At 49.4% G+C, this 27,787-nt stretch overlaps 2 protein-coding genes across 3 annotated transcripts; both read left to right on the forward strand.

The window, feature by feature from the left end:
- The first annotated feature begins 143 nt into the window (after positions 1-143).
- Positions 144-24,666, forward strand: Xaf1 (XIAP associated factor 1). 2 transcript variants are annotated; one of them, XM_051167591.1, is made up of 6 exons: positions 144-194; positions 1,890-2,025; positions 3,675-3,903; positions 4,779-4,864; positions 16,622-16,912; positions 24,527-24,666. In XM_051167591.1, the coding sequence occupies exons 1-6, from the start codon at positions 163-165 to the stop codon at positions 24,611-24,613; spliced, it is 861 nt and encodes a 286-aa protein (XP_051023548.1). In that variant the 5' UTR covers positions 144-162; the 3' UTR covers positions 24,614-24,666. The 2 variants fall into 2 exon arrangements, with proteins under 2 accessions (XP_051023548.1, XP_051023549.1); XM_051167592.1 differs by having other exon boundaries at positions 147-180.
- Positions 24,606-27,463, forward strand: Fbxo39 (F-box protein 39). Its single transcript, XM_051167590.1, has 3 exons — positions 24,606-25,631; positions 26,277-26,453; positions 27,099-27,463. The coding sequence occupies exons 1-3, from the start codon at positions 24,606-24,608 to the stop codon at positions 27,225-27,227; spliced, it is 1,332 nt and encodes a 443-aa protein (XP_051023547.1). The 3' UTR covers positions 27,228-27,463.
- The last annotated feature ends 324 nt before the right edge of the window (positions 27,464-27,787 follow it).

Here is a 27,787-nt window from a genome sequence, read left to right on the forward strand (position 1 = left end):
TTCTGGGAGTGAATAGCTATAGGGAACCGCCCTGAGCTGAGAATTCTGCTAGTCCGCTCCTCCCAGCTGCTGTGAGCCAGGCTAGTGAAACAGTTTCACTTTTGTTTTCTTTTGCCAGAAAACAAAACTGAAACTCCACAGAAACACTCCGAGAAGCAGACCATGGAGGCTGACTTCCAGGTGTGCAAGAACTGGTAAGAAGGCATTTCCTCCAGGACTGATCAGAGGCAGGGGCAGAGCAGAGAAAGCTATTTCTGAAGTGAGGAGGATGTGGAACACACCAGAGGGCGGGCCAAAAGGGGTGGGAACCCCTGGAACGCATCGGTCAAAACTAGATCTCTAGGTAGTGTGCTCAGTGGCACCTCAATATCACTACACTCCACTCAGCATGGGTTTTCAGGCTGGCTGGTCAGCTACAAAGTAGCCAGGGACATGTCCCTAGCAGGCTATTCATTCCTGTCAGAGCTTACATTCTAGTGTGGGGTCCTGGAAGCATGATCTTCCCACCCATCTGTGAAAGGGACCTTGGGGTGGTGTTCCAGGGTCATTCTTGCCCTCTGCCTGGCAAAGGAGCAAGGAGGTAGAGTACAGAGGGCAGGAGGCAGTGACTACACCTCCAAGTAAAGGGAGCCTGTCTCAGAACCCACCTGTTGCAGTAACTGGGGTAAGCCTCCCCATTTCACCTCTCAGGATCTCTAGACTACGGAAGAAGTGCTCAGTGTGTAGGCGTGCAGAACAGAGAGGCGAGCAGAGCAAGGGAAGTCAAATCTATGCATCTGTGGGGACAGCTTGATCAGGCTAATAGCACTGAGGCCATGACCCAGTTGCTGGGTCCCTGAGACACCTCCCTCGGACAACTGGTCCTTTAAGGATACATACAGCCAGTGTTTTCTTTCTCCTGAGCTGCTGTCAGCATGAGCGGGTAGAATAAAAACAGCACTTCTGGCGAGGAGCTTGTCAAAGAAGAGCATCCTGCCCTGCAAGTGGGAGACCTTCCTGCATCTCAGCAACCCTGGGGGGTGGGGCAGGGGGGAGCCTGGGAACAGAGATTGCTGGGTGGACTTTCCTCTTAAAGAGCCGGGAAACCCTTGGAGATTCTGAAAGTTGCTTTTGGCCACGTGGGAAGCGTGGTCATCGCAGGGCTGCAATGTCAGCTGACTTGTTTGTTAATTTTTTTCATGATGGCTTTAGTAAGAGATAACTAGTAAAGGATATACTTCACCTCACCGCCTTCCCTCCCTCCCTTCCTCCCCCCTCTCTGTGTGTAGGGGATGTGTGTGCGTGTGGGGGCGGGGTGGGTGCTGGGAGTTGTACTGGACACTGAGCCAAGCAGTCTGCTAAGTCCTAGTATGCCCAGTTCTGTTTTTCCTTTTCATTTTGAGACAGGGTCTCACTAGGTTGCCCAGGCCGACCTTGAACTCACTCTATAGCATAAGTAAACCTTGAACTAGCCACCCTCCTGGCTCAGGGTTATGAACGGCTAGGATTGCAGGCCTGTACCGATAGGCCTAGCTAACTTGTACACATTTAAAGTACACACTTTGACATATGTTACTTAACTGTCTCACAGCACAGGAACTCAATCTGCCATTACTCTCCGAAGTTGCCCTGTTGCCCTGGTAACACCTTCCTCCTACTCCTTCCTCCCACCTTCCTGGGCAGTATGGGACTTTGTAGACTGCCCCCACCTATTTCATGCTTGTGAATTTTTCTGTTTTCACCAGCACAAGAGGGGCAGGAGGGCATCATCAGCATCACTGTCTTTCTATGCTGCAGGCCTGGGAAGAATTTGCCCCAGGTATGCAACAAGGCTTCCTGCTTTATACCAAGTCCGTGAACCTTCCTTTCTTGCACCCCACCCCACTCCCCGCCCCACTTTATTCCTGAAGCAAGAGAAATGTGGCCTCTCTCCATTTCACCCTCCACGAGGCCCACTGCCTGCGCTTCCTGGTCCTTTGCCCGGAATGTGAGGAGCCCATCCCACAGGCAAAGATGAAGGAACATGTAGAAGCTGTGCACCAGAAGGTGAGCAGGTGGCATGTGGGACAGAGGCCTGGGGGGCGGGGCGGGACAGGGGGTGGGGGCAGGGGGCGGGGCATGGGCGGGGTGGGGGGTGTCTGGCCTCTGTTTGGGAAGGGAAAAAGGTTTTGGTTTGGTTTGGCTTGGTTTTGTGCTAACTGAGGTTGTCCTCAGTTTCTCCGGTTCTACTCCCCATTGTAGGACTATGGGTCTGGCGGGACAGGGATCTATTTTAAGAAAGGCTAAACATTCTTCAGAGACCTGTGAGGCGGTGGCAGGTGGGCCCAGCTCAGTCTTCTTTCCTACCTCTGTGAGTCAGTCCCTTGTGACTTTATCTGAGAATCAAGCTCAGGCCACCTTTTAACCTGGTCCAGCAAACACTTCTTGAGCCCTAGGATGGGTGCTAGAGGAAAACTGAAGCAGCCATTCTTGGTCTCCGCCCTCTAGGATCACATGGACCCGCATGGGGAGCATGGCTAGCCCAAACGATGTAAGGAGAGGTCAGGGGCTAGAGCTGGAACCCACATCTCTGAACACGTGTTTGTACTCTAGTTAAAGTTACTGCTTTGATGAAACCCAAAGCTGCTTTTGATCCCCAGAGCAACTTGGCGAGGAAAGCAATTATCTGGCTCACACTTCCACATCACTGTTCATCATCAAAGGATGTCAAGAAAGGACCTCAAACAGAGCAGGAGCCCAGAGGCAGGAGCTGATGCAGAGGCCATGGAGGGGGTCCTGCTTACTGGCTTGCTCCCCATGGCTTGCTCAGCCTACTTTCCTATAGAACCCAGGACCACCAGCCCAAGGATGGCACCATCCACAATGTCCTACAGGCGGATACTACAGAGGCATTTTCTCAATTGACTCTGGCTTCTTTCAGGTTGACATAAAACTAGCCAGCACAGTTTGGGTAGTCCGTACTATGTCAGAAGCATGCACAAGCCGCTTACTGAAGTTGGGGTGAATTGTCCTCTACAGTCGACCTGGGAGACAGAGGCAGAGAGGGGAGAAGAGGCCAGTCATAGATTCTCCAGGCCAGCACCTCCCCACCTGAGTGGCTAGGAGAACAACAAAGAACCGTCCCTCACCCCCAGAGATGCAGATCCTTCTGCTATGAGTGTACTTGCATACATACAGATGTACATGCTTGGCAAGGGAGATTTCCATGGTCCATGAGTAAGGTGGCTAGTTCTTGTCAACTTGACACAGGCTATGGTTGCCTGGGAAGAGGGAATCTCGGTTGAAAATTCCCATAAGATTGCGCCGTGGGTGTGTCTATAGGCGTTTTCCTGATTAATGATCGATGTGGGAGATCCCAGCCCACTGTGGGCAGTACCATTCCTGGGCAGGTGGTCCAGGTTGTAAAGAAAGCAAACCAAGTAAGATAGTAAGCAGCATTCCTCCGTGTCTCTGATTCAGTTCCTGCCTCCAGGTTCCTTCCTTGAGTTCCTGCCCTGTCTTCCCTCAGTGATGGACTACAATACAGAAGTGGAAGTGAAATAAACTCTTTTCTCCCCAGGTTGCTTTTGGTCATGATGTTTATCACAGCAGCAGAAAGCACTCTAGGACAAGTCTAAAACTATTTGTAGTCCCTGAGGGCAGTTCCTGACTCTGACTCTCACCCGTACTTTCTCTGATTGGCTTCAATTCCTTAGGGAGTTAGGCCTGTGTCCTCCACCTTCCCAGAGTCCAAGGAAAGCCAACAGCGCCCTGCGAAGTGCACGTTCTGTGAGCTTGCCGTGCACCTTAATAATCTGGATGTCCACGAGTCCCACTGTGGCAGCCAGACGGAGCGCTGTCCACATTGCAACCAGCCCATCACACGCCGAGCGATGGCCCAGCACAAAGATGCGTGTCTGAGTGCAAAAGGCAGGCCCGAAGAAGGTGAGCAGCGGGGCGGGGGGGGGGGGGGGGGGGGGGAGGGGCGCTGGAGAAGGAGAGGGCAGGACAATCTCCTCGGAAGGATGCAAGGACTGGAATCCTTGACAGCACAGAAGAGATGAGTGTCCATTCTGTATGGTACCATTAAACTGGAGTCACTTTCTTGTGTCTCTGCAGTGACCTTAGATGACTTGGCCAGGCATGGGGATGTTAGAGCCACGCAGAAGGAGGGAAAGCCACAAGTAAAAGGCTTTCTTTAGATTCCAAAGACATAACCCTAGCCTGGTAAGGCACACCTGAATCATCCTATAGATGAAACCATGCAGAGAGATCAGGAAACAAACAAGACTGGACACTGCAGCTCCAGCACCAAGCCTATGTCCAAGGCTGTTGACCATTTTCATCATTCTGTGATTTAAAAAAAAAAAAAAACGATAAGATTCAGAGGCAGCTTAAGGCAGGCAGGGCTTCTTGTGGCTCACAGTTCCAGGAGGTAACAACCTTGCTGTGCTGCGGAAGAACTGGTGGCCGGAGTGTGAGGCACTTCACTGGTCATGTGGACCCGCAGTCAGGAAGCAGAATGAACAAGATGTGCAACTAGGCTAAGAAACCTCTAAGCCTGTGCCTAGCACCCCATTTCTTCCAGGGATGCTCTGCCTCATAAGGGTGCCATAGCTTTCCAAAACATCATTAGTAGCTAAGGTCCAAGTATTCAAACACATGAGCCCACAAGGAGACCTGGGTGTTTTCATTCAAACTACAGCAATTAGCAATGGCCAGATGGGAGCTGGTGAGTACAGGCCATGGGAGCAACTAGGGGAGAGGCAAGCTAGCCATTGTCAAGAGCAGTCATTTGTGCTGTTTCTGTGTTTACTCAGGGAAGAGAATTGTATCTCCCGGAAGAAAAAAACACTGTGATCACTGCAAACAAATGATTCCAGAAAATCAGTATGTCTCCCATATGGTGAGTAGCAGTTACCCACTTCCTAACTGTGCCAGTAGCCAGTCTGTGCTCCAAAACGCAAGGTGTGAACAGCAGATTCCGTGTAAGTCTGGCATAGCGCAGTTACCAAAGGTTCAAAATGCATGTTATTCCATTTGGTTTTGCTTTACTTTGTTCCAAATTTGGGCACACATAGTCGGTTGTCATGTGTGCCTAACCCGTCAAAGAGCAGTCCTGGCAACTCCTGATGGCCCTGATCACCTCTGACATCACCAACCTTCAGGCCTGGACACTGCATTGTGGGCCTCAACTGGGCCTGCCCTTTCAGGCTTTCTCCCTCACATGGTATTAGGCTGTGGACTCCCTGGGGAGGCTAAAAGGGCTTTTCCCATCTTTCCATAATAAAGCTCACAGCGTACTGAGTATGAAAGGAGGCTCCAAAGATGTCAGATGATGTAGTTGGTTGACTGGTTTTACTTAAGAGCACTGTAGGCTTCGGACTTTTTCAAACCTACTTCGTTTGGGATTCTTTAACCCTTATACCCCCCCTTCCAACCCACCTACCCTAGATAGGAGAAAAAAGAGGTTAACAGTAACAGGAGAAGTAGACCTTCTTAGACTCAGTTCCTTGGAGCAATTCCACCCTTCATAGTCAGGATTTCAGCAGACCTGTAAACATCAAACCAGCAATTCAGAAAAGGTGACTGCAACCACAGCAGCCAGAATCCAGAGCAGCAGCCAGAACACGGACCTCAAAGTGTTCTCTGGAGCATTTCTCTCCAGGGGTGTCTCAAAGTGGAGTGATGAACAGCCAAACCATATGAAGCAATGCCAAAGCCAAAAAACCAAAAAAGCCAAGCCTCTTGTATGGGGGCTCATATATTTTCCTCCTCTGAGTCCTTACTAGGATATTTATCAATTGGCAAAGACCATGCCCCCAAAAGAGGCAGTCCCTTTTCCAGTGGACAAACACCACCTGTTCTCTCACAATCTGTTTCACATCCCACACTTGGGATCAAAACAAAAACACCACCACAGAGCACTCCTAGACTGATCCCTCCATAGCCTTAAATGTGTTTTAGTGCATCACTGAGCCAAGTTGCCCTCTTGTCTTACAGAGCCTTTTCCTCCTGAGAAACTTCCTGGGAACTTGCCTCTACATTCCCACCCCAGAACAGAGAGCTGTTCATCTTTCTAAACAATTCAACTGTTTAAAACAAACAAACAAAACCCACACAGACTATCCCAGCACTCAGGAGGCAGAGACAGGCAGATCAGTGAATTCGAGGCCATTCATGTCTACACAGAGTTCCAGGCCAGCCAGGGCTACATAGTGAGACACTGTCTTTAAAAAATAAAATAAAATAAAACATAAAACCACTACGGAACAGCAGAACTCAGGGGACCTTAGAGACAACCTAGCTCTTTGTTTACTGCAGCAGCTGAGAGATGCCATTCCTGGCAGTGTGGTGTAGGGAAAGGGGCTTTTCCTTCCTGCTCAGCTTCCACAGTTAGCATTTTTCCTCTCACCCAAGCCCCTAGTTACAAGATTAACTTCCCATGGCTTCCAGGGCCTTGGTCCATTTGCGCTGTTATGATGGAAGACCACAGGCTGGGTAATTTCTGCATGACAGAGATTCATTCTTCAATGTTCTGAAGCCTCAAAACCCAAGTTCAGAGTGTTGGCATTTGGAGTTTCAAATGGCAAAAGACAAGAGCAATCTAGGAACTAGCTAGGCTACCTCTTTTATAAACCCACAAGTGCAGGAGGAGCCATTGTGACCTTCACCTCTCAAACACGAAGCTCCCTATGAGCATATTGTAACATATGGATTTTAATTTCTTTTTTTAGGGGCCAGGGGGAGACAAGATTTCTCTACATAACCCTGGCTGGCCTTCTCACTACGTAGAGAGGCTGGCCTTGAATTCAGACATTCACCTGCCTGTTCCTCCCAAGCGCATGTGCTATCATGCCTTCATTTTTTAATTTATTTTTCTTCATTTGTATATATGTCTGTCTACTTGTCTGTATGTGCACCATATGTGTGCAGTGGCTTTGGCTGCCAGAAGATGGTATCAAATCTCCTAGAACTGGAGTTACAGGTGGTTGTGAGCTAGCTGCTTGGTATGGATGTGAGAACCACCAAACACGGGTCCTCTGCAAGAGCAGCAAGTTGCTTTACAATTGAGCCATCTCTCCAGCCCCCAAACCCTGGATTTTAGAGAGATGCATCTGTCCAGACCCTCTGGACAGTCCACTGAGACCCACGGATCCCTAGGGAGAGAATGGGGAGACAAGAGACGCAAGGAACGGACAGCAAGGCAAAGAGTCTGATCAAGCTGACAAAATTTTATTTTTCTCAGGCTGCTTATAAGCACAAGGCAGGATGTGGGGTAGGGGCAGAGGGGGAACTAGGGTGAGAGTGAGGTCAGCCCCCTACTGCTGCATACTGCAATGTTCCCTTCATGGTCAGGTGGCCCTGCACAAACGGACTGTAGTTAACCTAGGTGAAACAGTTCTATATCTGGTTATTGAGGAAGCTAAAGACAGGAGGTCTCCTGGACAATTATCCGAGAGGTCACCGAAAGGGAGGGAGCAGGAGAGGTTCTTGTCAAGTAGAACACAAGGGGTCCAAATGGCCATATTTGCTGAAAGTGCCCCCATCATCTCCCCCTTTCTTGTATACAACGAAAACAGAGAGGGGGAAGTAGAGGCCTGATCCCCCTCAAGAGATGGGCGTTGCGTTAAAAAGTCAATGTTCAGTCTCTCTGGACTGACCATGTCCTCAACCTCCTGGGTGCTTTTAAGGGGGAAAAGGGGGCATCTGGTGCCATGGTTTCGCGCCAAACCTTTATGCAATCAGGCATGCTTCTCAGGAGATTGCCAAGGAAGGAGTGCAGGCAAAGCTCCCTGCAGTGCTAAGCCTCGCACCCTCTCGATGATCTTTGGGGGAGTGATGATCTTTGGGGGGCTTCATCCTCAGAGTCAGCCTCAGCCAGGCGCAGATAGTGAACCTGTAAAGGCTTAGCTGCGAGGTCTTCAAACTGCCTCTTTATTAGAGAGGTCAGTTGAGCAAAGGCCCAGGGACTGAAAGAGACCAGGAGTAATAGACCAAGAAGTGGTCCGAGAACAGAGGGAAGAAGAGTGGACAGCCATGGAGAAGTAGAGAACCAGTTTTTATACCAGCTTTCGCTTTTCTCCCTCTCTCTCTCTCTCTCTGTCGTTTTTCCAGTCCTTCTCGTCCTCTACGCATGCTATCCCTTACCACCCCGGATTTATCTGCCAAAAAAGCAGCATTCTTCTTTTAAAGCTGCACAGAGCCCCCCCTCCCCCCGTTGTAAAAACAGAAGATCAAGACCACGTCAGTTTTGCAAAGCCACCTCTGCTAGGGAGGAAAGTGACTCACTGAGTGCCTCAATGCTTTGCTGAATTTCCCAAACATCCTGATCTACTGTAGCGCTGAGTTCAGAATAATATTGATTGGAAAGGACCAGGGATGAGATCCCGCTACCTGCGCCCACCACCCCGAGTCCCAGGATGACTGCAACCGTGATTGCTGTTATGGGTTCCCGGGGTTGTCTACGGAGGAGTGACGTAGAATTGTAAGGGGAGTCATCCGAAGGGGAATTCTCTTCTTGGTTCCACAAGTGAAAGAATTCAGGGGGAGAGTAATAGGTTAATCATGGGATAATTTGAACAAGAACACAAAAGTCCTTGCGTGCAACAAGATTAGGAGCAAATATACAGGGCGTAAGACCTGATGAGCAGGCCCACCAAGTATCTAAAGGGAGGACAATATATGTAGATGTAGAAATATTGGGGTAAGTCAGGGTACTGTTACATAGGAAGGATAGGGAGGCGGGAATGAGAGTCCCAGGTCCCAACAAGCAAGTTCCTGTCCCCGACACCCATTCGAGGGAGAGACCCTCAGGACTGGGCTGATGCCAGCGACAGGTGGAGTGATTTGAAGCCACCGTATAGTTAGTCAAGGAGACTGCAATGCCCTCATAAAAGGGTGGGGAAGAATGATAGCAAAGCCAGCATTCTTCTGAAAGGTTAGGATGAGAGGCATTAATGGCCAAAAAGGTTTGTTGTACAAGGGTAAACACAAGGTGTGAGGAGCCTGTTGAAGGAGGAGGAGTAGTGGGCAATTGTAGGGAATAAGGTGTATCTATGGAAGGTGTGGGAGTCTGAGAAGGCTTAGGTATGGGAACCTGAGTAGGCTTAGGAAGAGGTTTACAAGGTTTTGGGGCTAGCGCAGGATTAGGCCCAACCGCCTGAGGCGAATGCTGGCCGGGGGTGGGTCTCTTTTAGAAGCTTTATGGAGAAGGTGACTCCAGTTTCTGTGCCCTGTTGGTATGCAAGCATCAATGGCCTCAAGAGGATTATTGGGTTTGGGAAAGCCCCGTTTTAAGGTAATATAATCCCATGAGGAAGATGGTTTCCAACATGTACTTCCCGTTGTCTCACAGCCCCAAGCTGCGCAATAACAATCTAACTTGCCACCACATTTGTGATGCCAAGCCCTATCGCAGTGGGGTCCGGGGCAGACATAGAAATCAGTCTCTTGCATCAGGGTCCGTCGGAGAGAGTTACTGCAACCGGGCCCAGATGCTCAGCGCACCGATGCAAGGGACAGAGAGGCTCCAACAGGAGCAGGAATCCCGAATTGAGGTGCAAAATGGGTGGGCTTTTCAGGCAGATCTCGCTCTGGGGCAGAATGGGCTGTAAGTTGAAATTCCAAACCCCAAGGTACTCCAGCGCCAAGCGCCATTTTACATAAGTCAGGGGCCAGTGAATCAGGATACCAAATAACAGGAGAAATCCGAGAGGAAGACCAGATAGGATCACCCCTCTCGGAGAGAACTACCCAAGTCCAATTCCAGGGATAATGGATGTTGGTCTGAGGTCGTTCCAATCCGAGCATGTGAAGCGGAGGGCCCATCAGGAGGAGCAGGAATAACAGGCACATCGTCATCAGGGCTGGCTGGATTGTTGTTACGTTCTGTGGAGACAGAAAAGGATGGAGCCTCAGCAGAAATATTGTCCTCCATGCTGGGCAGTGGGTTAACTTGTCAAAGAAGTCTTTCAGGGAGCCATCGAGGACCATTTTCCTCAGTATCAAAAATGCAAGCCGAACCTCGGCCCCAAATGAGGATTGGGTCGGGGTCCTTCCATTGACCAATCAGGGGATCTTTCCAGCAGGCCAGAGCATGGCCATGTTGAGAGCCAGCGTGCCATAAACGGTCAGCAGCTGACTTGTTATTTTGGTCAAGGGTAAGGAAATTAAGCACGAAGAGCGCGTGTGAGAGCCAATTATGGGGGGGGTGGTCAGGGTAGAGTGTTGGAGAATGGATTTTAATTTCTGGAGGGTGTTTTCACGTGTTTGATGCGCCCGCTGGACAATGCCTCGGCCCTGAGGGTTATAAGGAATGCCTGTAATGTTTGATGTCAAGGGAGGCACAAAAGGCCTGGAATTTATTACCAGTGTATCCTGGGCCATTGTCAGTTTTAATAGTTTTAGGGAGGCCCATCACAGAGAGACAACAAAGCGTGTGGGTAACAACATCCTTAGAGGCCTCACCCGACAAAGGAGAGGCAAAAATGAAGCCACTAAAGGTATCAACAGTGACATGAAGGTATCTGAGTTTGCCAAAAGGAGGAAGATGAGTAACGTCCATTTGCCATAGGGCATTGGGGAGCAATCCATGTGGGTTAACACCCAAGTGGGGAACGGGGAGATGGGAAACACAAGTATGACAACCCTTTACTATCTCCCTTGCCTGTTCCCTAGTGATTTTATACATAAGACGCAGGGTGGTGGCATTGAGATGATGAAGGGAGTGGGCGTGCTTTGCCTGAGTTAATGGATCGAAAAGGGTTAAAGCAAATGCGTCAGTACGGGTGGCTGCGTCTGCCAGGGTGTTGCCTTCTGACAAGGGGCCAGGAAGGCCAGTGTGAGCTCTGAGATGGGTAAGAAAGAAAGGAAGGGTACGAATTTGAATGTACTTTTGTATCTCAGCAAATAAGGAGGAGGCCCGTGAAGAGGCTTTAATGTAAGGCACAGTTTCCAACAAGGGAACAGAATGTGCCACATGTGCACTATCTGTAGATATATTAAGAGGAGCGTGAGGAGCTCAATCAATTGGGCTGAGGAGAGGCCGGTAACGAAGGTGTGTGTTTCTCCATTAATCACATAGGCTGCATGGCCATTTGAGGAACCATCACTAAGCAACCAGAAGGGCATTTACGAGTGGCCTGTGAACTGTTTTTCATGAAAAAACGAAGGGATGGAATCGGGCAAACTGAATGAGAGGATCCTCAGGATAATGATTATCAATCTGTCCTGGGAATGAATCAAGGGCGGTGCCCCAATCAAAGGAAGTTTGGAGAAGCCAGTTTACTTGATCTGCCGTATATGGCGAAACTATTAAATCAGGTTCCTTACCAAAGAGCTGTCTGGACATCCTTCTTCCTTTTACCATGAGTTGGGCAAGCAATGAAGCATAGGTGGCAAGGACCTTTGAGGGGGAGGAGGACAGAGGGACCCAAAGGAGGGGAGTTCCCCTGGTGGGAGAAAGGGATGAACCCTGCCAGAAAACTCCGATGGGAGAGTGAGTAGTAGTGCAGAGTATATACACGAGAGGTACATGGGGAGCAAACTGAAAGGTGGCTTGTGATTGTATAGCTTGGTTGATTAAGGTAAGGGATTCTTTAGCTCCAGGTGTAAGTTCTCTGGGGGAGGAAGGGTGAGAGTCTCCCTTTAGTAACTGGTAGAGAGGCACCAAAGCTTCAGGAGGTATCTTTAAATGAGGCCTAAGAAATTGTAGGTTTCCTAGAAATTTTTGATAATCATGGAGCATTTGAAGAGATGAGGTTCGTACCTCAAGCTTGGGGACATAGACCTGTTGTGACTTGAGTTCATACCCCAGATACATAAAAGGTTCAGACATTTGAATTTTTTCAGGAGCCACCTTAAGTTTAGCGGCAGAGAGAGCACACTGAAGCTGTTGAAAACAGACGAGAAGCCCTTGTGGACAAGGACCTGCCAAGAGGATGTCATCCATATAATGAAGGATGTAAATAGACAGCCAACCATCCCTCACAGGTTGTATAATATGTCCCACAAACTTTTGAGCCAGGGTAGGGCTGTTAGCCATCCCCTGGGGCAGTACCTTCCATTGATATCGTGGCATAGGTTGTTGGAAGTTAATCTGAGGGAGACTAAAGGCAAAGTGACTACAATCCTCCGGATGGAGGGGTATAATGAAAAAACAATCCTCCTGATAGTGAAAAAACAATCCTCCTGGTGGAGGGGTATAGTGAAAAAACAATCCTTAAGGTCGATAACTATCTTATGAAAATCACGAGGGATGGCAGAGGGGGAGGGGAGACCAGGTTGCAATGCTCCCATTACTACCATGGCCTTATTTACTGCTCGTAAATCTTGTAGAAGTCTCCATTTGCCTGATTTCTTTTTAATGACAAATATAGCAGTGTTCCAGGGTGAGTTGGAGGGCTCAATATGTCCAGCAGCAAGCTGTTCCTGCACTAACAGCATAGCCATATCAAGTTTTTCTTTGGAAAGGGGCCATTGGTCAACCCAAACCGGAGACGAAGACTTCCAAGTAATCTTGTCCGCATGTAGGGATGCAGTTATGGCAAGGCCCCCTAGAAAAAAGGGTAACCAAGTCCTTCTCTTCCTCTTTTTGGAGAGGTCTCTATGGGGGCTGTCCTGCCGTGGGCATGAGTGCCCAGTCCCTGACCTGGTAGATACCCTTGGTTACTGTTTCATTGGGGCTGAGCATCAACACATTCATGTGAGACAAAATGTCTCTGCCCCAGAGATTGACAGGAAGGTCTGGGATAATGAAAGGAGTGACCAATCCTGAGTTGCCATCCTGATCCGACCATCTGATTGCAGAAGCACTAATGAGGGGATTTTGAGAACGTCCAATGCCCTGCAAATGGGTCGTTGATTCCGTCAAGGGCCAATGTTTTGGCCAATGCTCAAATGTTATTACTGTGGCATCAGCTCCGGAATTGAGGAGCCCCTTAAATGACCTCCCATTAAGAAACAAAGTGAGCATAGGTTTGGAGGGAGAAATCTTTTGCATCCAGAATGCCTCTGTGGATTGAGGGTCAAGATTGCGGGTTTTAGCTAGTGCCCTAGAGGGCCCAGGCTCCAGAGGGAGGAGCAGGGCCTGTGCCAGGCTTTGACCAGCAGGGATATATACGGGTCCCTGTAGGGCAGAGACCAAGAGTTGGTACTCTCCCGAATAGTCAGAATCAATGGCGCTGGGATGAACTTGAATGCCCTTTAAGGCAGAAGAGGCACGTCCAATGATTAGACCAAAGGTATTAGCAGGCAAGGGACCAAATATTCCAGTAGGAAGTAATCTAGTTCCTTCCTCAGGTGTTAATGTTGTGCTGGTGGTGGTACAGGGGTCCAATCCTGGGCTGTTTTCACTTGTTCTCCAGAGATCTGAAATGGATTGAGGGCTGACAGAGGGGGACATTGGGAGCGGTGCCCCGAGGCTGGGGTGAATGTCAATGTTGGGTTCTGGGGTGGCATGTTGGCCAGAACGAACCCAATTTCTCCGGGGCTCACTCGGTTGATGGGGGCCGGAGGTTGCCCCCGAGGGAAGTTTCCCGACCCATGAGGAGGAAGGATGTTACCCTGTAAATCAGTCTTGGAGCGGCACTCAATAGCCCAGTGATGTCCCCGTTTACAACATGGGCAAACTGTGGCTGGTTGGAGCCGGGCAGTCAAGGGTGTGCTAGTTAGTCTACCTGAGAGGAGAGTTTGGCCATTTTCCAAGGTCTTACAGGGCCGGGGACATTCCCTGACAAAGTGCCCAGGCTGGCCACAATTAAAGCAGGCTCTTTGCAAAGAACGAGACCCAAGACCAGCCCTCTGAAGGGCGGCTCCAATGGCCAGGCCTACTGCATGACTAGGCCCTATACCTGCACAAAGTCGGACGTAATCAGAAAGAGTTTCTTTCCGGTGGTGCTTAAGAACGTTCTGACATGTCGGGTTAGCATTCTCAAAAGCCAACTGCTTGATAAAAGGATTTTCTGGATCCTGAGGTCCAAACAAGCAGCTCGCAGTCTCATTAAGGCGACTGATAAACTCACTATAAGGTTCCTCAGGGCCCTGTCTGATTTTTGTAAGAGCGACGGAGGCAGAGCCCCGTGAAGGGAGCTTTTTCCAGGCACCAAGGGCGGCTTGTCTCACCTGTGCCAGGAGGCCAGGAGTATAAGCAATTTGTTCATTGAGGGTATCAAAGCGAGAGTCACCCAATATTTTATTTGCGGTTCAATCTGAGTGCCTTCATTACAGGCGTTTCTCGTTGATAAGTCTTGTGCTGCTTCCTGGAACTCAGCCTTCCATAGTACAAAGTCTCCTCCTTCAAGGGAGGCATGGGCAAGTTGTTTAAATTCACTAGGAGTGAGCCAGGCCTCTGTAGAAGCCTCCAACAAGGCCAGAGTAAAGGGCCTTCATTTTCTCTCTAACAGACAAGGATAGAGGAGTATAGACCAAAGGATGCTCCTCCACAGGAGCCTCCAGATCGCCCGCAGTGCCCTCCTTGGCCTCTCCCTCGTCCGTTTCCTCTCCTTCACTCTCCTTCCAGCCCCCGGGAGAATGTCCTGATGTCTGGCGAGCAGGTGTTGCCCCTCCACTAGGAATAGTCATACCGCTACGAAGTGAAAGTGGAAAAGCATGCGTAGGGTGGGGTGGCCGCTCAGAGAGTGCCTCACCATCCAAAAATGAGAGACCAGCGAGCTGTTGGTCCAGATCCCTAAGTGTTTTAAGGAGAACAATTTGTTCCTGTCGGTTACGGACTAGCTCAGAGAGGGTCGAGAGGTCAGCAATGGTGACCGTTTGTGCCTGACAGAGTAGAGGGTTGGCAGCAAAAATCTGATTAAGTGGCTGAGGACCATAGGGAGGTGGAGGGTGAAAGGGAGGGAGGAGGAAAGAAACAGAGAGAGGCTTAGGATCCCCAAAATTTTTTGTTTTAGGGTTAGCTAAAGTTGAGGAGGGAGTGTCATCAGGTTTTGTCTCCTTGGACACAGTTAGGGTCGCCTCCAATTTCACAGGTGGCCAGTCAGAGTTATGGTATCGTGCGGCCTCTTCTTCCAGGGAGGCAACATCACCAGGGTCAAGAGGTTCATCATCTCCAAAATCAATGAGGGAAGGATATACTGTTGCAGTGCCAGTAAGCAGAGGCAAAGGGCGAGACAGGGCAGGCGGGGAGAGGGGAACAGAGGAATTGGAACACCCAACAGCCGTCTCCGAGTCAGGACTCAGCTTGTGGGTCTGGCTCCCTTCAGGAGTCTGAGGCCGGGACCGAGAGGTCACAGATGGCGACCGGGAGCAGCGATGGAGGAGCTGCTCTCCTTCCTCAGTTATATTTTTGACATCAGGCCAATCATGATGAGTCTTAAGTACTTCATTAATGAGATTCCAGTAACTAAAAGCCGTCACAGGCACCTTTTCAGGACCGAAAGTACGATAATAATCCTGGAGACAATCCCCAACCCTTCGCCACTTGTTCTCACTAATAGTTCCTTCTTGTGGAAACCATGGACAGATATCAGCTAAGAATTTAAAAAACCTAATAAGATCCTTCTTTTTAACTTTAGTTCCTCACGTCTTGAGTGAACTTTTAAGCCCAGAAACAAAGAGATCATGTCAAGAAATTGCTTGTCCCATAATGAAAGAGAGATTTATGATATGCACTAGAAACCTATGACATGCACCACCTGAAACTCACCCATTGCCTGAGAACTGCTCAGGAGACTCCAAGTCTTGAATGCCGGCCTTTCCACTGATTGTGGGGCGGTGTTCTCTCCAAAGGCGTCGTGTCGAGCCCCATGTTAGGCACCACTTGTCCAGACACGCCAGACAGTCCACTGAGACCCACGGACCCCTAGGGAGAGAATGGGGGGGGGGGGACAAGAGACGCAAGGAATGGACAGCAAGTCAAAGAGTCTGATCAAGCTGACAAAATTTTATTTTTCTCAGGCTGCTTATAAGCACAAGGCAGGATGTGGGGTAGGGGCAGAGGGGGAACTAGAATGAGAGTGAGGTCAGCCGCCTACTGCTGCATACTGCAATGTTCCCTTCATGGTCAGGTGGCCCTGCACAAACGGACTGTAGTTAACCTAGGTGAAACAGATCTATATCTGGTTATTGAGGAAGCTGAAGACAGGAGGTCTCCTGGAGAGTTCTTCGAGAGGTCACCGAAAGGGAGGGAGCAGGAGAGGTTTTTGTCAAGTAGAACACAAGGGGTCCAAATGGCCATATTTGCTGAAAGCGCCCCCATCATGCATCCAAACCTCCATCCGTGGAATCTGAGTCTTCTTTGTTTTAGCAAAGTCAGCTGTAACATTGAATGTCTGCCTTATATTATCCAGCACTTAAAAAAAATACATACACATTTATTCTCTCTTCTCTCCCCTCCCTTCCACCTCCCTCCCCCCCCCGTGTGTGTGTGTGTGTGTGTGTGTGTGTGTGTGTGTGTGTGTGTGTGTGTGTACCGAATGAAGGCCTTGTGAGGATAGGTTCTTTCTACTTTTTGAGTTCCAGGGATCAAATTGAGGTGTTCAGGCTTGACAGCAAGCACCCTTACCCACAGAACCATCTTGCTGGCCTTTATCCCTCATTTCTAAGTGTTTATAGGGGAAGCCTTTCAGGTTATCTCAGCTATATTGTCCAACTATTACAGAGAAGTAATTGCTTGTTTAATTTCCCACATTGCTTGCATTCGCAGAAACAATGTGTGGCCTCAGGAACTGTGATATATCTTCGGAATGGGAAACCAATAATCGTTCCTTCATTCCTTGCAAATATGAGGAATGAAAAGCAAGCATCCACAGTGAGGAAAGATGTTCGTCCTAAGACAAAAAATAGCAGTTCAACAAAACAAGAGACAAAGGATCAAAATGGCCCTGTAGGTCTGCCTTTGACATTCGCGCTCCAGCCGGAGGCTGCCTATGACGTCCTTCGAAGGTGTCGTCAGTGCGGAATCTTACTTCCCATGCCCATTCTAAACGGGCACCAGGTACCTCGCCCTCCCCTCACCCCTCCTGTCTCCTCACATGGCTGGGGGCCTGCTGCAGAGTGTCTTAACCACACCCCAGCCTTGAGGAGAGGGGGTGCTTACCTTTGTTGTGGATGGGCAGCTCCTCCCCCGCCTCCTCTCTCCAGCTACCTGACTTGTGTCACCTCCTAGTCACTGGGTCACCTTTGAGGGTAGAACTGGATCTCTCCTCTCTGTAAGTGCATCTATACCAGGCCCTACACATGGCAACACTCCAAGGCTGGGGAGTGAACCAGCCAAGCCCAGGGCCAGCAGTGAAGTCCCTCCAGGTGGAGGAGACAAGGGAGCTCAGGCCTGAGAGCAGAAGAGCCCTGCTCCAGGTGTGAAGGCAGCTGGTGACCTGCCTCTGGCATACCCGGACTATCCTGCCCTTTCCATTCAAGACTATCTTTTGGGGGTTTTGGAGGGTTTTTGTTGGTGGTGATTTGGGGTTTGGGGTTTGTTTTGGTTGGCTGGTTGGTTGGTTGGTTGCTTTGTTTTGTTTTGTTGGGTTTTGTTTGAGTTTGGTTTGATTTTGGGGGTTTGGTTTAGTGTTTGGTTTTGGTTTGGAGGGTTTGGTTTGTTTGGAGTTTTTTGTTTCTGTTTTTTCCAGTAAAGGGTTTCTCTGTGTAGCAATAGCTGTCCTGGAACACACTCTATAGACCATGCTGGCCTTGAGCTTACAGAGATTCGCCTGCCTCTGCCTCCCCGGTACTGGGATGAAAGGTATGCACCACCACTGCTCCACCAAATGATTGTATTTCAAATGATTGTCTTTTAAAAGCCATTTGGAGAGGAGTGGACTTATTTCAACTTACTGCTTGGAGAAGTTGGGGCAGGAATCTGGAGGCAGAAACTGATGCAGAGGTCATGAAGGAATTCTGCTTATTGGCCTACTCCCTCATGACTGTCTTAGCCCACCAGCGGTATGACCCACAACAAACTGGCCCCTACAGCAGTTATCAAGCAAGAAAATGACACACAGATTTGCTACAGGCCAATGTCTCTTTTCTCAGAAGACCCTAGATTGTGTCAAGTTAGCAAAAAAACCAAAACAAAACAAAACAAAAACAAAACAAAACAAACAAACAAACAAAACTAACCAGCACATTCAGTCATATTTCTTGGTGGTTTCCTATAATCCTAGCACTTAGGAAAGGCAAGGCAGGGGCTGAGGACATGGCTCCATGGTTAAGGAGTTTGCTATGCAAGCATGAGTTCAAATCTGCAGAAGCCAGGCACAATGACTCATGCCAGAGCCTCAGTGTGCCAAGGGAACAGAGAATAGGTTGGTCCCAGGGACTCAGATCCAGCCAGTCTAGCCAAAATGGTGAATTTGAGGTTCAGTGAGAGACTTTGTCCCAAAATAAGGCAGAAACATGCTAAGAAAAGATACCAAGATGGCAACCTCTGGCACGGACCCTCACACACATATCTGCACATACGTGCAAACACAGTGTTTTTTAAAAAAGGAAGGCTGAGACAGGAAGACCCTGAGTCTGAGGACAGCCTAGGCTACATAGTGAATTCAAGGGCAACTAAGTTACATAGTGAGACCCTCTGTCAAAAATTAAAACAAATGGGGGAGGGGAGAGTAGGTACAGGGTTCAGTGGTAAAACGTTCATCCATCATGCTAATTCTTCTCCCCTCCTACTCCAATTCTCCAGACACATCACGGAGAAAGCAATTTCAGCAGCCTGCAGGTGTCCTCTCACTTTCTCTAACATGAACCCTATTTAGCAAGCACAGGGCCGAATTGTCTGCCAACTATATGTTATCTTAGTATATTTATTACTCTGCCGTTTACCTTTTTTTTTTTTTTTAATTATAAAGTGTGCAGTCCTTCAAAAGTTGGAGGTAGGGTCCTAAATCTTCTAATTTTCTTATGCATTTATAAGTTTTATAAAAATGAACTAATTTCGTCCTTGGTGAGGTATTTCCTTTCACACTTTTCTCCGCCTTTGTTGGCAAGTAGAAATACAATATGCACAATCAAATTTGAATTTCAAAGGAATGGAGAGTTATTTTTAATCTACTATTCTGGCCCATTTTCAGTATGGAAATGCATTTCAGTATGAAAGTGCACTTATAGCTCACTCCGGAAATTGCAGGTAGGCAGGAGGCACTGGGGCCTTGTCATCTCTGGCCAGCAGCTGGTGCCCATCTGCCTGGGTGCTTCCTAGTTTATGTCAGGATTGAAAAGTTGCTTTGCTGCACGACTGAGCCCCTGCCCTAGGATAGAAGAGTCTCTCAAACCACCCCACCCCACCTCCCAGGAACCTATGGGAAAAGGTCGGCAGGAGCATTTCAAAAACATTGACTTGTACCAAATGGGAGCACTAGCCATTTTTACCTTTCCTCTAGAGACTTTACAAGGTTGTAAACTGCTTCGGCTGCTTGCTTCTGTTTCGCTACTCTGAGTCTCCCCTGCTCTTATCACGAAGGGAGGGTCACTGTCTCTCACACAGTGATTTTTCGAGTCTCTGAAACGGAAAGTCAGTGGGTCGTCCTGTATTTCACCCAGCAGCCCTACAATACAGACAGACACAAACACGAACATTTGGGAGTGTTGCTATGCACGTTCCTCTGTCCCTCGATTCTGCGACTTGGCACTGACCAAGTGAACAGTGAGGCTCTCTGGTTGCAGTGGCTACACAGAAACCATACATGTGCTTCTTCCCGTTTACCCATGATGCCCGCCTCCATCAGTCACTACCCCAAGTCTCCAGTCACCCTCCCTGCTCAGTCTTCTCTATGCCTTCTCATCCTAGTCTCAGTCACAGGTCGCCTTCCCCCAACCCCTCCACCCTGGCTCATGTTTTGGGACAAGGGACAGCACCACCCAGAGGGTTGCACCTGGCTGTGCGGTAGAGTGCTGGTGTGGCATTCCCAAAGCCCTGGCTTTGATAGCTTCTGTTGATGGGAAGGACCAACTACAGAAAATAGTTTAGCAACTTGCCTCCCATGTGAAGTTTTTTGTTTTTGTTTTTGTTTTTTGTTTTATTTTTTATTAGTTTTTAGAAACAGGGTTTCTCTATGTAGCCTGGCTGTCCTGGCCTAGCTTTGTAGACCAGGCTGGCCTCGAACTCAACAGTAATCCACCTGCCTCTGCCTCCTGAGTGTTGGGATTACAGGTGTGCACCACTACGCCAGACACTTCCACTTGAAGCTTTTTAATATCTATTTTCATTTCCTTAGGAGAAGTGCCTGAGGTTAGCCCATCAAAAGAAAACCAAGTGAGGAGGGCCAGCTGCCTCCAGAGGAAAGAGGTCATAGGATTCGGAAGAGCTCCAGTTCACACCGGCTTCCCTGCTCCCCTCCACAGTGCTCACAACTTTGCTTTCTTTACCAATCTCTGTAACTGAATTTTTTTCCTTTAATGTTGAGTTTCATGCATGCTTACAATGTACTGTAATCAGACTTATTCCCAATGACTTCTCTCACCCCTATCCCACTCCTGTGAACCCCTTTCTTCCCAACAGTTCTGTGCTTTCACATCCTGATCCCCTGTGCGAGGGTGCTTGGGTGTGTACACACACATGCTAGCACACACATATGCATGTCTTGTGCAAGGAACCACAGCTGATGTGTGCTCATGTTTATAACAGCTGAAGAGAGCATTTCAAAGCCCTAGTCCTTTGGCTCCCTCAGTCTTTCTGCCTTATCTTCCACAATGGCCCCTGGAGGTGTGAAGATGTCTCTCATTCTAGCTTGGGGCAGGACACTCAACTGTCACTTGCTCTCAGCACCTTGGGTGGTCTTTATTTAGGAAAAGAGACAGTCTTTAATCTTTAGGCTTCATAAGATGACTTTTCCTTCTTCTGGGAGCGACAGGTGACCAGGAGAAAAGGTTTTCGGTTCCTCCACTGAACTCCTCACTATGCACCTGGGCTCAGCAGCTGGGCTGCCCAAGAAACCCCAGCTTTGTCCTAAGTTTCTCCCTGCCCTATTTCTTTGCCTTCATTAGTTTTCAGGGCAAGACATATTAGGAGTGAGGGGCCTGTAGGAGAAAGGAAGGAGGGAGGCAGAGAAAAATGGGAAAGAAGGGAAAGAGAAGAGGGGTGGGAAGGTAGAGCAGGGAGAATTAAAGCTCCCAGAAAGTAGATGCACGGAACTCAGCATTCTACAAAGGCTGACATTTTCAGACCGGCAGGGGTTGTGGGGAAGTTAGCTTGATGCAGGTCCAGCACTGAGCATCTTAAGCTATCTTAGGCCCTTGAATAGCTGCTTAGCACCCACACTTGTGTGTGACCTAACACCCTGTGGCTCTTAGGTAGAGCTTTTGGAACAGATGAGCAAATCCCAACTGCTAAGGAAATCCACACAGCATCTGGTGCCTACAGCAAGGTCTCCTGGCTTTGCCGTGTCCCACCTGCCTGCTGTGTCACCAGAATCTGTAAACTTTGTTCTATTACTATAAAAACTTCACAGAAAGTGTTAGCATGTCGGAACATGGTTGTTGGCGGCCAACTGAATCTGTATTTCTGGGCCATGATCACTCATACTTGGCTCCAAAATAAACTATCTCTTTATCTCTTCTGAAGTGAGAGCTGTGGGTTTTTGTTTGGTTTGGTTTGTTTGGTTTGGTTTTTCGAGACAGGGTTTCTCTGTGTAGCCTTCGCTGTCTTGGACTCCCATTGTAGACCAGGCTGGCCTGGAACTCACAAGGATCCACCTGCCTCTGCCTCCTGAGTACTGGGATTAAAGGCGTGTGCCACCACCACCACTGCCCCGCCCGGCTGAGAGCTGTGTTTTTTCATCTTGGAGAAAGGAGGAGACAAGTTGAGCCCCCGAGTACTTGGGGTGAGGGGTGGAGGAGGGGCGGACAGGTGAGGCCTTTAGCAGTAAAGTAAGGGGTAAGTGGTTGAGGCAGCTTACCTGGGAACAGACAGAATACTGAACTTTCAGCACAAAGGTTACCCACCAGGGTAGGAAATGGCCAAGCAAGGCGGATGTGTTGGGTGTCTGGGAGCTGGAAAGGGGACCTGGCTTTTTTAGGTTCAAGTCAAGTCAGCTTGCAGACTGGATTTGAAACACACCCTTTGGAGGTGAGGTGTCAAGTCATCTTGAAGATAGAAGAGTGGAAGAGCGTCGGGGTAGGAGGAGTCCTCATCTGGGCGTAGAAATGGAAGCCCAAAGCTTCCGGAGGTCAAAACTGGAGGGAATGGACCAGTGTTAGGGTCAGACCTTTTCACTACTGCTCTCAGGGCGCCTGGTGCAAGTGAGTGGCAGCGCGTCACAAAGGCACCGTGGCCTTGGCCGCCGCAAGCGCAGGGGCATGGGCGTTGCTCTCTGAGTCGGTGTGAGAGCAGCAGCGCCAGCGGAGGGGCAGGCGCGCTCCGTCCCTGCAGCCCAAGCGGGGCGCAGCGAGCCGGTAACGGGCGGCCCAAGGCACCCACACACCTAGAGGGCAGTGGTGGTCCCGCGCAGCCGCTAGGCCCGCGTGGGAGGGGCGCGCCGCCCTGGTGACGGGACAGCCTTAAGTTTCCCTCTCTGGTTGGCATCTCTTTGTCATATTATGGTGGGCCAAGCCCAGGTTTGGGAATACTAGCGTAGGGTTGAATCTCTCTGCCATATACTTAGAATACCATCTCACCAGGAAATTATTAACCTCCCAACACCCCCTCCCCAGATCCTCTATTTGCAAAATGCCTGTGAGCCCATCTTCCTTCTGCAGAAATACCTTGGCCCCAACTTACTAACGGCAGCTTGTGCTCACAGAGCACTTTCAACCTCCCAGGTGTATTTCCTTCATCGGTTTATTTAAATTTCCCAAAATTAAGAGAAAGGAATTGCTATTTCTATTGTCAGACTAGACAGTGAGGCACAAAAGAATTTACTAAGATCACAGTAGCAATTGACAGCCCACTAAGTCCCCTTGCCAATGAGAGTGCTATTCTCGTTTATTTGGGGGTAATCCTTGGGGGAAAAAAGTCTCAAACTCAGGGTCAGGGAAAGGGTCCAGGGGAAAACTACCTGCCATGTGTGAGGACAGTAGTTCGAATCCCCGGGGCCCAAATAAAGCCGCAGCTGTCTGTAATCCTGGCTATCCTACAACAAGAGAAGTGTAAACAAAAGAGAAGCCAGAAGCTCTTGCACTAGCTAGTGGCAAACAAGAAACTCCGTCTCAAGCAAGGTAGAAGGTGAAAACCTAACCCAGGGCCAGCGTTCGGAGCTGTCACAGTCCAGGCTGTCTTCCACCATACATGCCCACGTGCACCACACAGGCACAAGCACACTCGCTTGCACCCACGTCTGTAGCCACCAACATAGTCTTCTAGCCTGTGACTTTGCTGAGGTTTGATTTAGCAACCCCACCCCAGCACACACCACAACTCACACACACACACACACACACACCACACACACACACACACACCACAACTCACACACACACACACACCACAACTCATACACACACACCACAACTCACACACACACACACACCACACACACACACACACACACCACAACTCACACACACACACACACCACACACACACACCACACACACACCACAACACACACACACACCACAACACACACACACACACACACCACACACACACACACACACACACACCACACACACACCACACACACACCACAACACACACACACCACAACACACACACACACCACAACTCACACACACACACCCCACAACTCACACACACACACACACACACACACACCACACACACACACACGCCCAGGGTGTGCAATGCTGGGGATTAAACATCGAGTGTGCTAGACAAGCACTCTATCACCAAGCTATACCCAGGCTCTTGATTTTATTGTTGTTATTGTCATTTCTCCAGACTGTCTTTTGGCCTCATGACCCATGTTGTCAGTAGAGGCTCATAACCACGGACAGTATGCTTACATGCAAAGAAAACTTTTGTTTTGTTTGTTAAATTGAATTTACAAGTTCAAGATATGCAAGCAATCGTTAGCCGTCAGTGTGAGCACATCACATGGGTTCACACTTCTGTGGCTTTGCACATCCTGCTGTTCCCTCTGCTTATAATACAATCAGCTTTTCCCATCACTAGGCCAACCTCGTCTGCCTTGCAGATCTACTCATCTTTCAAAACTTAACTCAGACATCACCTCCCTCCAAGAAGCCCTCGGCACATCCTCCTTACATGGAAATCAGCCACCCCTTATTTGTGCTATCCCCCCTGTATCGTGAGCATGCTTGGACCTCCTCACTTCTCTTGCTGTGTTAACACTCACTGGGTGTTGTTTTGCTGGAGACGGGGTCTTTCTACATAGTCCAGGAGCACTGGGACTCACTGTGTAGCCTAGGCTAGCCTTGAGATTGTATTTCTTCTGCCTCAGCCCCCTGAGTCCTGGGATTACAGGAATATGCCACCACAGGCTGCTTCTCACTGTGCTGAAATTGGGTGCTGCTCTGTGACCCTGATACTATGCACTCTTCACAGGCGTGAGGTGTGTCCTGGGCTCACCAGTGACCACATACACCTGCCACCATGCCTGATACAGTACAGCTAAGGCATAGGAAAAGGTTTGTTCAGTTGAGTTTGATTTCTGCTTGGCAGGTAACAGCTCTTCCTTTTTACCCCTTCCAGAGAACACGTGATTGCATTCTCCCCCCATTTTGGGAAGCCCTGCTCACCACACCACTACATTGTACATCTGGGTCCTCTGATGGATGAAGAAGGTGAAGTGATCCAGCCCCAAGAGCAGAGCTGCTGGGCCACTCTGCCAGATGTGTGCCTGCGACATGTCTTCTGGTGGCTGGGTGACAGGGACAGGTCCAGAGCTGCCCTGGTCTGCAGAAAGTGGAACCAGATAATGTACTCAGCTGACCTCTGGCGGTACAGGACCATCACGTTCAGCGGGAGGCCATCCAGGGTACATGCCTCCGAATTCGAGTCAGCTCTCTGGTACGTTAAGAAATTTGGCCGCTACCTGGAACACTTAGAAATCAAGTTCCTGAACCCTTACAATGCGGTCTTGACCAAGAAGTTCCAGATCACCATGCGAGGCCTCCTGTCATGCCTCGGCAAGAGCAACAACCGTCTGAAGACACTCTCCATCCAGCACCTGGAGCTGGACCGGCTGGTCTGGAGAAAAAGTATCAAGGGTTCACTCCTCAAGAGCTTGAGTTTTTTCTTAAAGAAAATGGGCAAACACCTGGACCTCCTTAGCCTGAAAGGAGCCCGGCTGACAGTGGAGCAAGGCTGCCACATCCTCAACTCCCTGAGCTACCTGCGGAATGAGAACATGGCCTCGGAGCTCAACATCGAAGACTTCTTCAGCCACCACCTGGCTGTCTATGGCAGCTCCCAGTTCAACAAGGCCATGGCCACATTCCACAACCTGACATACCTAACGCTCAACTACAACTGTATCTCTGACGAGCTGCTGGAGACCTTGAGTGAGAACAACGCTGGCACCCTCCGGACCATGAACATCAAATGCCACGTTCATGACCCCCACGGTCAGGTAGTCTGGGGCATGTCCTGGGCCAAGCTGGCCAGGCAGGCCAGTAACCTGAAGGTGAACTTCTTCTTCGAGCGAGTCATGAAATATGAACGCCTGGCCCGCATCTTGCTGCAGGAGATTCCACTCAAGAGCATCAGCCTAAGGAGCTGCTATTTCAGCGACCCTGACTGGTCCATGCGGCCCACTCTGATAGAGCTCTTACCCACCTTCCGGAACACTCTACAGGTGAGTGGCACGTGAGCCCCCACCCCACCTCACCCCACCTCACCCCACCCCACCCCCCATGAGAAGCTCTGGCTCACCGAAAAGCCTGCCGCCCCTTCTTAGTTGGCCTTTCAAGTGCACACTTAATTCATTGTCAAAGTTACCAAGCACACTCTCGAGCCTCCCACATACTCGAGAGACCACAACAGATGACGAAGCTGCTGTTCACTGCCTGGCTCTCAAGCAAGAAAAGCTCCCTTATCCTTGGTGTAGCTCTGTGAAGCCAAATACAGACAGCCTCTTCCTACCTTCCCACTGGCTCACAGCCCTACACAGGCCGCCCTGTAGTCCCTGCGGTTCGTGTGGTTCCTGTGGTCAGTACTAAGCAAGGATGGGAAGAGCCAAACTTGACAAAAAGCCAAATGTAACCTAAGTCACTGAAGACCTCCAACACTGTGGGCAGTCCCAGCGCCCCTGCCCCCCCCAGTCAGCCCCCCACACTGTGGGCAGTCCCAGCACCTCTGCCCCCCTCCCCGAGTCAGCCCCCCACACTGTGGGCAGTCCCAGCGCCTCTGCCCCCCTCCCCCAGTCAGCCCCCCACACTGTGGGCAGTCCCAGCGCCTCCGTCCCCCTACCCCAGTCAACCCCCCCCCCATGCTTTTCTAGAAGTTAACATTTGAGTTCAACAACAATCACGAGTCTCTGGATGAGCAGCTGCATCTCCTCATCCTGGCCTGCCGGAAGTTGTTTTACTTCAAAATCTGGGCTTTCCTGGACGTTAAGTTTGTGGAGAGGATCCTGAAGAGCCAGGAGGAGGGGCAGTGCTCCCTGCGCACTCTAAAGGTGAGGACCCTCAGCTGCTTGTGAGTTGAAGCAGGGAGATCTAGGATTGGTGCTTTTGCTTTGATGCAGGATGGAAATTGGGACAGGGGCCGGGCGTGGTGGCGCACACCTTTAATCCCAGCACTTGGGAGGCAGAGGCAGGTGGATTGCTGTGAGTTCAAGGCCAGCCTGGTCTTCAAAGTGAGTCCAGGACAGCCAAGGCTACACAGAGAAACCCTGTCTCAAAAAACTAAAAGAAAAGAAATTGGGACAGGGGACAGATATGAGACAGGCACTGCCCCACAGACAGGATCTGTAAATCTCTTCTACTCTGTCTCCTCTAGGCTCTACATCCATGACTCTAGCCCCAACTGTATGTCTATAAAACTACACAACTGAAGATGTATAGTTTTATAGCAGACATTATAAGCAACCCAGAGATAATCTGCACGTACTGCTCCATTTTGCATAAAGGACTTGAGCATCGTGCACTCATCTTGGTATCCAAAGGCATCCTGCGCTTGGGCTTTTTCTGATTCTACCACTAATTTTGTGGGTATACATGCGTTTAGATGATTGTCAGATCCTAAGTGATTGTAGTCACTGTGTGTGTGTGTGTGTGTGTGTGTGTGTGTGTGATATGTGTGTGTTCCTTTATTTGCACAGGTGAGAATTTATACAAACCGATATGAGACAAATGAAGAAGACAGGACCCTACGGGAAATTTACAGGAAATACCGAAAGCTGATCGATTCAGAGCTTAACTATTTTGTCATCGCCTACCCCATGATGTAAAGAGCACCCTCCAGAGAAAGACATCTAGATGCACTTTGAACCTGAAAACCCAGTTCTCCATGAACTGCGTTTGGGGCTCCCGTGCCCTCATCCCTTTTTCTTCTCTCTCCTTTTTGCCAGTTCCACACCACCACGAACAGCCTGGCAAAGGCTGGAATGCTGGTGATGGAGAGGCCCCAGGCATCTTTAAAGTGCTATCTTTACCACTATCCCGGCTGACTTCTCTTAGTCATTTGGTGTAGTTCTTTTGTTCTTGTTGCTGTTTTGGTATTCTGTTTTGTTGGTGTGGGGAGGGGGTTGTTTTGGTTTGGTTTGGGGTTGTTTGTTTGTTTTTTATTTGGACATTCCCATTTGTCTCCTTCCTAGTACCTTAAGCTTTAGCCACATTTGCACATACATGTATACATGTTACAGGCCGGAGTCCACATATGAGAGCATGTGGCTTCAATCCATCTGAGTTTGGGTCACCTCACTTAATATTATACTTGCCAGATTCATTTATTTTCCTGCGAATTTTATAGTTTTAGTTTTTATTATAGCTGAATTCAATTGCTTTGTGT

Source organism: Acomys russatus, chromosome 25, assembly GCF_903995435.1.
Source record: "Acomys russatus chromosome 25, mAcoRus1.1, whole genome shotgun sequence".
NCBI classification, from domain to species: domain Eukaryota; kingdom Metazoa; phylum Chordata; class Mammalia; order Rodentia; family Muridae; genus Acomys; species Acomys russatus.

Bases quoted from the DNA above. Each gene is read 5' to 3' on its own strand.
- Fbxo39 (XM_051167590.1), top strand. From the start codon at position 24,606: ATGGATGAAGAAGGTGAAGTGATCCAGCCCCAAGAGCAGAGCTGCTGG. The intron at 25,632-26,276 runs GTGAGTGGCACG...ATGCTTTTCTAG, and splicing joins CCTTCCGGAACACTCTACAG to AAGTTAACATTTGAGTTCAA. The intron at 26,454-27,098 runs GTGAGGACCCTC...TTATTTGCACAG, and splicing joins GCTCCCTGCGCACTCTAAAG to GTGAGAATTTATACAAACCG.
- Xaf1 (XM_051167591.1), top strand. From the start codon at position 163: ATGGAGGCTGACTTCCAGGTGTGCAAGAACTG. The intron at 2,026-3,674 runs GTGAGCAGGTGG...TCAATTCCTTAG, and splicing joins TAGAAGCTGTGCACCAGAAG to GGAGTTAGGCCTGTGTCCTC. The intron at 16,913-24,526 runs GTACCTCGCCCT...TACCCCTTCCAG, and splicing joins CCATTCTAAACGGGCACCAG to AGAACACGTGATTGCATTCT.